This window comes from Tenrec ecaudatus, chromosome 8, assembly GCF_050624435.1.
Source record: "Tenrec ecaudatus isolate mTenEca1 chromosome 8, mTenEca1.hap1, whole genome shotgun sequence".
NCBI lineage: Eukaryota > Metazoa > Chordata > Mammalia > Afrosoricida > Tenrecidae > Tenrec > Tenrec ecaudatus.
Window position 1 is genome coordinate 21,293,170 of NC_134537.1, and position 13,243 is coordinate 21,306,412.

Below are 13,243 nucleotides of genomic sequence, written 5' to 3' on the forward strand. Positions count from 1 at the left end.
AGATAGGAACTGGAAACACAGGGAATCCAGGACAGATGATCCCTTCAGACCAGTGGTGTGAGTGGCAATATCTGAGGGTGGAGGTAAGGTGGCACAGAAAAGGGGAAACTGATTATAAGGATCTACATATAACCTCCTCCCTGGGTGATGGACAACATAAAAATGGGTGAAGGGAGGGAGACGTCTGACAGTGTAAGACATGACAAAATAATTTGTAATATAATATCAAGAACTTATAAATTGTCAAGGGTTCATGAGTGAGAGGGGAATGGGGAGGGAGGGGAAAATGAGGAGCTGATACCAAGGGCTTAAGTAGAGAGCAAATGTTTTGAGAAGGATGAGGGCAACGAATGTATAAACGTGCTTGACACAATGGATGGATGGAAGGATTGCGATAAAGGTTGTATGAGCCCCCAATAAAATTATTTTTAAAATGAATTTAATTGCTTATACAACTGAAGAAAGAAGATTAATAGCTTTTCGTGAAAAGTGAGATATATGGTGGCATCGAGCCCACCTTCAACAAGTCCATAATCAGTTACAACAGGTAGGTGTTGCTCCTTCTGCATGAGACCACCTTATACCAGGTAAACACTACCTGGCTCACTCCCCACAGTTTTCTTATACAGTTTGCGTCCTCTCTTCTGCAACTGTCTGATCTAAGGGGCCCTGTATATCGATGATCCCAGAAGAGTTTCCATTGTTCAGAAGACATCCAACGGGCTCCTAAGAGTATTAACAGCAACACCCACCAACCAACCGCTCCAGTTGCTGTCATTCATAATTCATCTCTGTACAAGGATTTCAAAAAAATTCTCTTAGCTACTTAAATGAGGTATTGTTGATGTTTGTAGGTGAAGTTGAGCCAGTTCCGACTCACAGCTAGCTACCTCCTGCACAACAGGACAATACATTGCCTGATCTGCGCCATCCTCAGGATTGTTATGTTTGAGCTCATGGTTTCAGCCACTGCGTCAGTCCATCTCATCAAGGGTCTCCCTCTTTTCACTGCTCCTCCACTGTACCAAGCATAATGTCCTGTTCAAGGAACTGGTCTCTCTTGATGGCATGTCCAAAGTATAGTAAACAATGTTTGGCCATACTTGATTCTAAGGAGCATTCTGGCTGTACTTATTCCAAGACAAATTTGTTTGCTTTCTTGGCAATCTGTAATGCTTTCAGTATTTTTCAAAAGCACCATAAATTCAAATGAATCAATTCTTCAACCATCTTCCTTACTCATTATCCAGCTTTCACAGGCACTTAAGGTGAATGGAAATATAATGACTTGGGCCAGGTGCATCTTGGTCCTTAAAGGGACACCTTTTCTACTTAACACTTTATAGAGGACCTTTGCAAGCAGATTTCCCCAATGCAATGCCTTGTTTGATTTCTTGGCTGCTGCCTCCACGAATGTTGATTATGGATCCAAGTAAAATGAAATCCTTGACAACCTCAATCTTTTCTTTTATATCATAATGTTGGTTATTAGTCCAGTGGTGAGGAACTTTGCTTTCTTAACCTTGCTCTTCGACCTTCATCAATAAGTGTTTCAAGTCTTCTTCACTTTCATCAGTGAAGTGGTACCATTTTTCTCATTATATGGCAGAGGAGTCTGAGGCTCAGAGAAGCTGATTAATTTTCTCAAGGTGATGTAGACACTACATGGTTATTGTTCATTGTCATTCAGGTTTCTGACTGTACAGCTGCTACTCTTTGCCACTGTTTAATAGTGCTACACACATTCTGAGTTATATTCACAACATTGAAAATGTGACAAGGCACAGACGCCAGCCCAACTGAAAAGACTCTAAATTAACTAATCAAGCTCACTGTCAAGAAGTCAATTCAGACTCCTGGTGACCCTATATAGACTATATCTGAGGATGAAAAGCCTTCTTTCTCCCAGGGAACTCCTGGTGGACTTGAACAGCTGATCTTTTAGTTAGCAGTCCAATGATTACTCAATGGCATCAGCAGGGCTACTTCAGAGTGTGCTATAGTGTTCTAAAAAAGGCATGCAGAATGATTCATTTTAAATCAGTGGGAATAACAACATACAAACGGCTGCAACAGCCATTCTGGTAGCCTCAGCCACTGGGAGTAAGTATGATCCATCTTAGGTCTGGTTGTGACCAAGGGCAGCTGGCTGGACATGCATGCAGCATGGAGTGGGTGGAGGGGCATTTCCGTGATTCTCACCCTACACCTCTGAGCCAGGTGATATTATTCCATTGTACAGATGAAGAACAGAAACTCAGAACATGTAAATAATCGGCTTCAAAATGGCTGCTTAGTAAATGGGAAAACCAATACATGGCCAGAAGATTTCCCCTTCAGTGGTCTTGCTTGCTTCTCTGGCACTCTATGAAGTGTGGTCCTCTACATATTCTGGTATTTTTCCTTCAGAACTCAGTAACCTGTCAGAAGATTTTGAAATTAAGGCATTAAGCCTACTTTCCACCCTGACCAGAGTCAGGTGATATACAGGAGGATCAGTATACCACACTGTAATGATTTAAACAAACAGAATTCACACTCTTCATTGTGTGATTTTACAAAGTAGATACTTTGCATTTTCAAAATACTAGACATTCAAAGTTTTTGTTCAAAACATTATAAAAATAGGAAATGCTTATGAAGAAACTACAGAGCTGGCATGCTTTTATTCCGGTAATGTTCCTATTTAATCTAATGGAAACATTTCCCATCCTCATACAATATTTATTGCTGATAAACAGCATCGCAGACAGTATGGGATTGATTGGACTACAGTGGTGAAGCTCTGTTTATTCAAATGCTGATTTCAGATAGAATATTTGAGTAGCTTCAGTCTCTCTCATCACAAACAGAGAGAGCTTCTTTCCATTGACCCATTTCTCATCTATCAGTCTTTTCTGAGAAAAACGTTCAGGAGCATGTGTCTGCAGTGACTGTAATCAGGGTAATCACAGATGCATAATGTGCTTTGTCCTTTGAGTTTCTCAGAGTCTCCAGGTTGCCTCTTTTCTGCAACTCTACCTGGGGATTCAGTTTCTCCTCCTGCTCCTCCTCCTCCTCCTGCTTCTCCTCCTCCTCCAGCTCCTCATCCTCCTCCTGCTCCAACTCCTACTGCTCCTCCTCCTGTTCCTCCTCCTCCTTCTCCTCCTCTTCCTCCTCCTTCTCCTCCTCTTCTTGTTCTTTTAAAAATACAATCTTAGAAAAAAATTAAACCATTCTACTGGCAGCTTGTGTCCTCTGTGACATCAATGGCATAGTGTCTACAGCATGCTGGGCAGTTCTAGCAGTGGTGGGATTCCCATCATTTAACAACTGCTTGCTGCCCAATGATCAGTTTAAGTATAAAAAAAGATACACACACAGGGAGTTTATTACTTTAGACAGATACTACTTCAATAAGAACAATAAGAAAGGCACAGAAAGCTAGCTATGAGAGTTTTAAAATAGTCATGAAAAATATTAAATAGTATACGACAAAAACAAAACACCCTGTTCTTTAAGATATTTCCATATTGCTCCTTGATTGGCATCCTCATTCACAATATTCTTTGCTCATTGGCTGTGTGACTTATCCTTAACCATCTTCTCAATGTAGGAGTAAACTCCCATTCTTTCAGGGCTGGGCCAATTAGACAACAGTCATTGGGTTTGATAGATTAGAAACAAGTAGGAGACTTCTCTACACATACGATGCTCATCTTTGAATACTCCCTCTCCACTTCTACTGAATTTATGACAATTATTCCGACAATCATTTTAGCTCTGCAAACACTTTCAGGAATTGCATGATTCACTCATAATATCTCGTGGGAATTTGGGGCATAACGCAAAGTTGAAACGAGTAACAGTGTGTTACCCTCTGGTTGTTTGGCACTCTTTCTCTTTATATGTGTGTTTACTGAAGCAACAAATGCAAGAGAATAAAAATGTAGTATTTCATCAAAAGTATAACATGTTTTTAATGAAATCAATCAATATTACTAGCAAGTTCTGCCTCATTTTTCATTACGATTGATGGAAAGAACAATATTACCGGAATTAGAGTACGCTCTTGCGAGGGCGCATGTTAAAAAACTGTAAGGAATGCACATTTGTGATTTCCGCATTGGGTGGCTTCCCAGCCGCTCCCCTGAGAGCGCACCCTGATTACAGCACCATTTTAACAATCAGTTTGCTGAACTCAACAAAAATTAGGCATCGGTTCTGCAGAATCAGTTCGAACCACTGAATCCCACCACTGGCTCTAGCCTACCCAGCAACGCCACAGAAGAAAGAAGTGAGAATCTGCTTCTATAGAGCTGACAACCAAGAACACACCAGGAGCTGAGTATCGGTGAGCTGGAGTCAACTGGATGGCAGCGAGCTTGAGGTTTTTGGTAAGACATATCTGGGTAACTAATGGTCATGATAGAATGGGGGTTTCTATCTTCTCTCTCCAGAGAGATTATTTGACAGTCTCGTTTTTTATCAAGTCCCTCTAGAGACAGACAGGCTCTGACCCATGTTTAAATCAAGCCACCACACTGACATGACAAGGAAAGCCCGGGCCAGATGGTCTAAATTGAAGCAACAGGCAGTGGCACTCTCGTTCTGTTGACCGTTCATGAGCCTGAGACTCAGGCTAGCTGCTTAGTTGGCGGTGTGACCACAGAACCTGTTGGTCCTAGAAGAGCCTGGGCACCTCTTCCTCTTCACCTGCTTTTCTTGTTCTTTTGTTTTTATTACACAATGGTCTGTGTTTTCCTCCTCAGGATCCACTCACATTAAGTGACCACTAGGACAGAATGACGACTGATCAAATGCTTTCCGGATGGACCAGGGGCAGGCTCTACCTTGGTCTCTTTCTTTAGAGGATACACTGTTTTCCATTGCTTTCTGCTCAGGCATCTCTTGCAAGTTTATATGGAGATGCATAGGGAGGTTTTGGCTGAGGGAAGGTGTCTGCTGTGTCGCTCTGTGGTGCTTTTCACAACAGTAGAGACATTGCAGAAGGAACCTGCACCTGGATGGGAAGGGAGATTGGACAGCAACACCTGCTTTATAGCACTCGTTTTGCATGTATTTGCTGTGACGGGCACACAGCCATCGAGGCCAGGAAGGAAGTGACCAGTTCAGGAATGCTTGTGGAAAAGTTTATCGCTGTGAGAGTTCCATATATAAATACATGTTGACCAATTATAATGATTCCTAGGAGGGGATTATGTTATCCAATTAGAACATAGATGCAAACCCGCTCCTTCAGACTCATATCTGGGTTGACCAACCAGTCACTGACAAGTTGCTTCTGACTCATGGCATCCCCAAATATACTAGAGTGGAACTGTCCTCCATAAGGTTTTCCAAGGCTGATTTTTCTCGGAAGACCATTGGCAGACCTCTCTTCTGAGTTGCCATTGGATGGACTGTAGCTACAAACCTGGGGTCAGCAGCTGAGGGGTTAATCATTTGCAGGCATGACCAGCAATGGGTAACTAGGGAGAGCTGGGTGGGGTCCTCAGAGGGAAGACAGGACTTCAGTGCTCTGCCTGGATCGAACTAGGGACTCCAAGCAATCCGTTCATCTTTCCAAATCTGCAACATTATGCTTGCCAAATTGAGGGGTGGAATAGTAAGGACTAGCTAATCACGACTTCCAGCATATAAACCACTTTTTCATATTCTATCTCTGAGAAATTCTAAGAGGTAGGAAGAGCAGAGAGCCTTCTTTTACAGGTAAAGGCAATTGACCTGAGACAGGTTCAAGAACATCTGGCTGCTACATGGACTCTGCCCAGAATATCACCTTGGATCTTTAAAGGCATCTTTTGGGTGGAAAGCTTGTGACTTTCTTGTTTTCAGCATATGACAACAGATGTTTAGGTACTCTAGGTTTTAGGTAGTTAAGAAATGCATAGTTCAACAATGCTACCAGTTGTTTTTCCCCTCACTCTCTTACTCTTTCACTCACACATTATTTCCTCATTCCCCAAACCAAGCTCATTGCCACTGAGTTGATGCCTGCTCATAGCGACCCTCTACTATATGGCTGGGAAGAACTGCCCCTGCAGTTTCTGAGAGTGTATCCCTTTATGGGTATAGGAAGTGCTCTCTTCCTCCAACAGAGCAGCTGGTGGCCTGGAGCTGCTGACCTTGTGGTTAACAGTCCAGCTTGTATTTGCTCCAAATGCTTTCAAAAGCAGCAATCTTGGGAATGTGTGCATGTTTAGGTGCCACCAAAGAGCCAACAAACTATGTTACAAAATGTATATTTTAAATTTTACTTCTAACGTGCTACTCTGGAAGGCCTAATATGGAATTTAAAATACTTGAAGGTTAGGGACATTAAGATTTTAATCCAATAGGTTCCCTTTAATCAACTTCCTATGCTTAAAGTTAGAAATCCTAGAGATTTCTGTTAGAAAATATGGACTCTTGTGCCAATATGATGCATTTAAATTTTAGGGGTGTGTGTGTGTGTGTGTGGTATGTACGAGGGGACTTCAAAAATTGTGAAAAAAATTCCATGATCAGCGAACCTTTTGAAGCTCTCTCAAGTTATATGACATCTACTACTGTAGGTCTATTACTTTAGGTCCCAACCTGTGGTTCGCGACCCCTTTGGGGGTCAAACAACCTTGTCACAGGGTCGCCCAATTCACAACAGTAGCAAAATTACAGTGATGAAGTAGAAACAACAATAATTGTATGGTTTGATGGGGTGCTCACCACAAGATGAGGAACTGTGCTGAAAGAGTCACGGCATTAGGAGGTTTGAGAGCCACTGCGCTAGGCCCACTGCCATCGAGGCAATTCTGACTCATTGCCTCTCAGAACAGATCTGCCCCTGTCGGAAGAGACCAGGCCCTGAAGAAGAACATCATGCTTGACAAAGTAGAGGGTCAGCAAAAATGAATGAATGAATGAATAAATAAATAAATAGGAAGATCCTTGACAAAATGGATAGATGCAGCGGCCGCAACAACGGGCTCCAACAGAACAACGATGAGGATGCTGCGGGATGGGCAGTGTTTCCCTTTGTTGTGTAAAGGTTGCTATGAGTCGGAACCAACTAAACAGCTGCTAACAATCCAGCAACAACATTCACTTCAGAAAAAGAGCCCTGGTGGCAGTAGTAAGTGGTTGGCTGATGACTGCAAGGTTGGTGGTCGAAACCCACCAGCCTCCTGTAAGAATTTGCAGCCTCGGAGACTTTATGGGCCAATTTTATTCTGTTCAATAGAGTGATTATGAGTCGTAACTCAACTAGATGGTAATGGGTATTACTTTAAGACATTAACACTCAATTAAGGATCCTCTGAAGACTTTTACATGCATATATCTCAAATAAAATTTCCCAATAAAATTTCCTAGAGAGAGAAGCACAATACTGGCTTTCAAGGATACAATCTTACACATTCCCAAGATTACTCCCCCCCACCCACCACCGGCAAGATTTTTGAAATAACACAAAAATAACCTTTCACCCTCTCGAAGGTGGGCAGCACATATTCTGTGCTGCTTTTCTTAGGAACGTGCTTATATACGCAGCATTGCAGGCTTTCCGCGGAACGACAACAATTGCAAAGCACCTGGCTCATAAAGCGGCGTGTAGCTTGCCCGGCATTTGTACACTGATGGCTTTGGAAGGAGCTCTTTCATTAGAGTAGCAGACTCCTGTCCATCACAGCACTACAATTCCTTGATTGTTTTTCTTTGAGATTTCCTCTTGCTCTCGCTTACCGGAAAGGTATTTATGATGCTATGAAGGTTGACTACCAAATTGCTACCATAAGTCTGAAAAGGTACAAGAAGAGTCAGTAGAACAGAGAGAGTCCTACCAAGACAGCCTAGAGTGCTATCTATAGAATTTTAAGCTCTCTATACATAGAAACTTATATCAAGACGATTCCAGATCTGAAAATAAATTGCTTTCCACATACATACACTCTCAAACATATCCTTATTTATTTAGTTGATCTCTTAAATTTAGGAGTGATTTTTTGTAACATGACAAAGACTAGCTAGAATGTTTCCCCACATATTTTACTCTGAGGTATCAACATTGTAATTGTTGCAACCGAAGATTTGCTCATAACATCAACACCAAACAAACCTCCCAGAAAGGAAGGTTTTCTCTTCCTGCCAACAGCAAACACCAAAGCCAACTCATATTCATAATTACTCTTTTCTGAAACATGTTTTGACATGAATGACTCAGCAAAGCTGGGGCACTGCCAACTGGTGCAAACTGGTGCAAAGGCACCAGAAGAAGCCTGACTATGACAGAGGCAAACAATGACTTGAAACCTCAATTCCACCCCCATTTAGATCCCGGTAAGGAAATTGTTATTTTCTGAAGAAGCAGAAAAACCTTATTTTAAGATTATTTAGCAGCCAAAGAGCTGTGTTTAGGCTCACTGGTATGCACCTTGTGAAAGGGGCCTGGAGGAAAACAAAGATGAAAAATGACGACTCACCTTGGACTTTCTCCTCCAAAGATCTTAATATGTATTGTGTTTTTTGAACCTTAAAATTGAGCTAAAATGAAAAAGTTTTGGCAAAAAGAGAAGAAAGTTTTAGGGTAGCTAGTTGCTATGCCAGTAAAAGACTGAGTAAGAATTAACCTTTGATGTGAATATGCATAAAAATACCCAAACCAAATTTCGTTTTATTTCACAAAGAAAATGAGTGATAGGTGTAAACTCCTAATATACTCCATTGGATTTTGCTACTTAATTCACCAGGTGAGTCCAGTCCTTCAGTCAGAATCCCAGTCTACCTACAGTAGAACTAGTGGAAGACATAGTTCGCTCACCCTAAGTAATTAATCTAACATAATTAAAATGATTGTTAATAGGCCAGCAGAGCACTTGAGCTCCAGCCTCACTTACCTTATTAATTAAACAGACAATCTGGCGCCAAGGAGCTGAAATACTGAGCTAAATCCACATCACTACTACCATGTCACTCAGGAGCAGCGAGGGATGATAAGGCAAAATTAAAATCTCAGAGGAGAGTTAGAGTGACCCATGTAATATCAATATATTTTGCCCCTCTTGTGGAAATGCACTTATTTGGTCACACACATACACACACGCCCCTGTTTATTTTGATGATCTCTTAAATCTAGGGATCATTTCACCACTTCTGTTTCCTCAATTACTCCATGTCTAGCAAGGAAGTTTCAAAGTCAGCTCCTTGTGGCTGCTACCTTCTGACGGTCATTTTCTCTCTTGCGGAAATAACACCCAGTGGCCCTTTGTACAAGCACCATGATGCAAAACAAGCTGCGTGATCAGGAAATTGTCCCAATTCAGGTGCTTTCTGTAATCTACCAGATGCTGAATTCTAACCCCTTCATCTGTGCAGGTCTCATAGCTATTTCTTTGTCTTCACCTGAATTTCTATCAGCCTCAGATGGAATGCTTGCTTACATGTCAGATGGAGGCGCAGTTATCTGTCTCCTTGATAATTAATGAAGACATTACGGCCTAATGCCAATTCAGTGGTCTTGGCTGGATAGCTCCTGTCAGTTACTGGGTCTGCAATTGTATGGTCCATTAAACAGTGTTCATTTCACCTTGTTGGTCTATATAAAATCCAAGCTAGATCTCTCTCCAATTACAGGCTGTACCAAAGACTAAAAAGAGACTCTTTTCTTCGTGTTTTAACATTATCTCTAAAGTTTCCTCAGACCATCTGAGAAACTAAACTGGGCAATACATAGAGATACATTTTAAGTGTCTCAGTTTCCCTGTCTGCCATCCTCTCCCTCACCCAAAAGATATTCACTGATTTGCAAGCTACACGAATGGTAGTATTTCTCTTACTTAAAACAACATACCTTCTTGTTCTTGCTTAACTATTTAAAACTTTTGAACCAAATTGTCATTGTTGTTTTGACTCATGTGACAAGCAGTGCCTTTAATTTTCCAAATTTTTCCTAATGCTGTTCTCCCTTTACACCCAGTGCACACATGTTTCCATCAGTGGATGTGAGGAGTCACAGGGGAGGCTTCGTTCGGGCAGGCTAACACGGCTAGCTGCCAGGGCAGGGCCGAACACTCAGAGGGCTGATGCAGTCAAACATCTACAGTGAACAGTAGAAAATGTATGTAAGGAATCACTTACCTCCTTTTGATCAACAATTATTTCGAGGTCTTCGTCACTGCTTAGTTTTCCATATCCTTTTTCTTTACTTTTCTTGTGAAAGAATAATTTTAAATGATCATTTAGTTTCTTTCCAGTAATAATCTTAATCCCCACTTAATACTCTTTAAAGATAAAAGTCTTTACTTATCCTTGTTCACAAGTCACAATGCATCATGCTTCACGGCAATCTCTCATGTACATCAGCATAAGGCCCATACGGTGAAAACTTAACTAAATTTCTGGCTTATAGTTATTCATTAAGTATTTCTAGACAGCCTCTCCCAGCAAATGTATTCCTTTAATTTTTTCTGAAGAGGCTTATGCTTATTACTTTAATATTGTAGCTTCAGACAGCGCTCTTTTAACACTTAGAGGTCAATTTGCAATTCCTTGAAGAATCCCAGCACATTTTCCTTAAAGATTGAAATTGGATTTAGTCATTATACCATGCTGAAGAATGGAGCACTTAAATGTATTTATTTTAATACCATAGAGATTTCTTAAAATAAGAGAAGTATACACAACGTGCATGACAAATCTTCATAGTTCCTACATTTGCTTATAAATCAGAGAAAAATTAACATTGGAAAAGCAATTTAGGAATAATTTATAAAGAATAAAATGCTCTTCCTAAGGAGGACGTGTTGGAAAGCTGGAAGATTCCATGAAAATGCCCTTGAGGCATTTTGTCCTTTTCTGCCCATTCCTCACCTGCACAGCAAATCTGTACGGACAGCTCTTAAGTTAGCAATGGAGGTACAGTTCCTTTGTTTCTCTGATACGGAGTGAAGGCTTACAGGATGATTCCAGTTCAGTGTATCCTGACAACTATTTCACTATTGCTCTACAGGAGAAAGATTGCATGCTTGACTATATATTCCATTCCCCAGGCAATCATCGCTGGGAATACTAGAAAGATCATGTTGCTTCTTCATAATTTCAGAAACCAAAGTACATCTGCCGAGGGTCATTAACAAATGGGAAAAAAAGAGATCCCTACATAGTTATCTGTAGACCAGACTGTGCTATTTTCAAAACAATCCTTGGTTTTAAGCCCTAATTACATCCATAGAATTAGAAAAAAATATCCATTTTTATGCATAGATTTACCATGTCTTGTCAGAATCTTAATGCTTTTGAGGGACAAAGGGCACCCTTCAACTAATAGGACATACATCTTTACACTGTGGGGCCCCTCCCACCCACCCCGACACCTTTTCAGAACAGATTTATACATCCTCCCTATCCACTAATACACATACTTCCTAATTTTGTGTTTTACTGTAAAAAAGAGATGTCTGAATCTTCAAGTATTAAGATACATAAATAAAACCTGACTGCTCATTCATATATTAATGGATTTAACCACGTAGAACAGAACAGATGGCCACAGTATTTCTCTCTATTATTATGCTTGTCCTCATTTGAGGTTCCCTTTCGGGATTGATGGAAAACAAAATGAACCAGGTTGTTTCCATCAAGCCGACTTCCTTCCTACCACTTCGCTTTTGTACCTTTTTAGTCCATTGGTTGCAGTAAGGTATTGTCCAGAGACCCTCTAATGCAAAACACTTACAAATGCCTTTATCGATCTGTATACGTACCAAGTAGCTCATTTGCGTGACTCGATTTCTGGTCAAAAGGACATTAAGTAGAGTTGGAATGTGGGTCCTTCCATCCATTTCACTGTCAGACATCCCAGAATTCTTTGCACCAGAAACAGTGGCTTCATTGCCAGAAATTGCTGACCAAGGAACCACAGATCTTGCCTAGTAACAGCTATTTATGATGTGTAGCCCAAACTGAAATTCCCCTGAATCACGTCTGGACTTTGTGAACACTGTGAATTTGGGGGTTGGCACAAAAAGACATTGAAAACGAAAATTTGTCTTCTCCCAATGAATTTTTATTCAAGCATCTCTATATTCCCTGACTGCTCTTCTTCTTGCTTAACGCTGCTTAAAAATACATCAACACAACTTTTATCATTGATTATATAATTTCTTTCTAGTTTGTTCCTATATATGGTCCCCAGCTTCCTTTTCATAAAAGCTTTTAATTCGATCCCTTTTCAACTTCCCATTCTGGCTTTCTTGACAGTCACTGCTAATAGACAAACAATGTCAGCGCTCACAGAACACAAACAAGATTCCCATGACGGCTGATACCAAATTCCACTTCTTCTTATAATGCTAATGACGCCCTATCTGCCTTAGTATATTTGCCGCTGAAGATGCTTGGTCAGGGGAGGAGGTCCCCTCCCACTGCAAGTAAAAGTTGGCTTTTTCCAAGAGTGGAGGAGGCATTAGCGCTTTGATTCTGTCTCTGGTTTCCAAATCAGAACGCTACAGAGAGCCAAAAGTCATACAGTTTTACCCTAGAATTAAACAATAGTTCCTAGCCCACCCCACAACCCCAGGAGGGGTTAATCTAAGACATCCACTCACTTACTGCTTATTTCTAGTGCGAGCACAGTCCTCTTTGAAGCACTCGGCTTCCCACTTTGCTAGATCAGCCAGCCCGGACAGATACCTTCAGCTCTCCTCCCTCCTCCCAGCCGGGCATCCCTGTCTTCTATCTATGCACTTTTGCCATGCACAAAAAAGCAACGGCACAGCTTCAGCGAGGTGGCCTTTCACTTTAGCCAAAGGACTGGACGAGAAGGAGAAAGCAGGCTACCTCTCCACGGTGCAGGCATGAGGGGGCAGGGCTTCTGTGGGAGGAGCCATCCCTAGCAGCGCTCCTCCCCTCGCCCAGGGCGAGTCTCTGGCACAGTGCCTTTCACCTCCAGCAATGAAGTCAGGCCCTGCCTGTCTCCACTAGAGCATCCTGCTTGCTGAGGGCAGATTTGATGCATCGTTCACCGAGGGGCAGCTGTGGAAGGGGCATTACTGCTGTGGGGCTAAAAGGATGAGGATTTTATGGTGCAAGAAGTGAGGGAGGGACAAAGGAATTAGGCCTCATTTCCTGACCACACCCCACTGTCAGAAGCTCTCAGCTCAGGACTTAGGTGTCCAATAGCAGAAACCACAAAAGCACTGCCTCTTCGTCTTTCCCACACCATTCTGAGTCCCCCCGAAGGAGAACTACCTGGACTAGGAATCAGCTTTGG

The 13,243-nt window shown here is 41.7% G+C and overlaps 1 protein-coding gene across 4 annotated transcripts in view; it reads right to left on the minus strand.

Moving 5' to 3' along the window:
- The window catches only part of PEX5L (peroxisomal biogenesis factor 5 like), a 213,064-nt gene extending 201,142 nt beyond the window's left edge, over window positions 1-11,922 (minus strand). For all 4 annotated transcript variants that reach the window (XM_075555606.1, XM_075555604.1, XM_075555605.1 and 1 more), the window contains exons 1-2: window positions 11,736-11,922; window positions 10,111-10,182 (exon numbers count right to left, since the gene is read on the minus strand). In XM_075555606.1, the coding sequence (XP_075411721.1) occupies window positions 10,111-10,182; window positions 11,736-11,828 (165 nt within the window). In that variant the 5' untranslated portion in view covers window positions 11,829-11,922. The remainder of the gene's footprint in view (window positions 1-10,110; window positions 10,183-11,735) is intronic.
- Window positions 11,923-13,243: the final 1,321 nt, after the last annotated feature.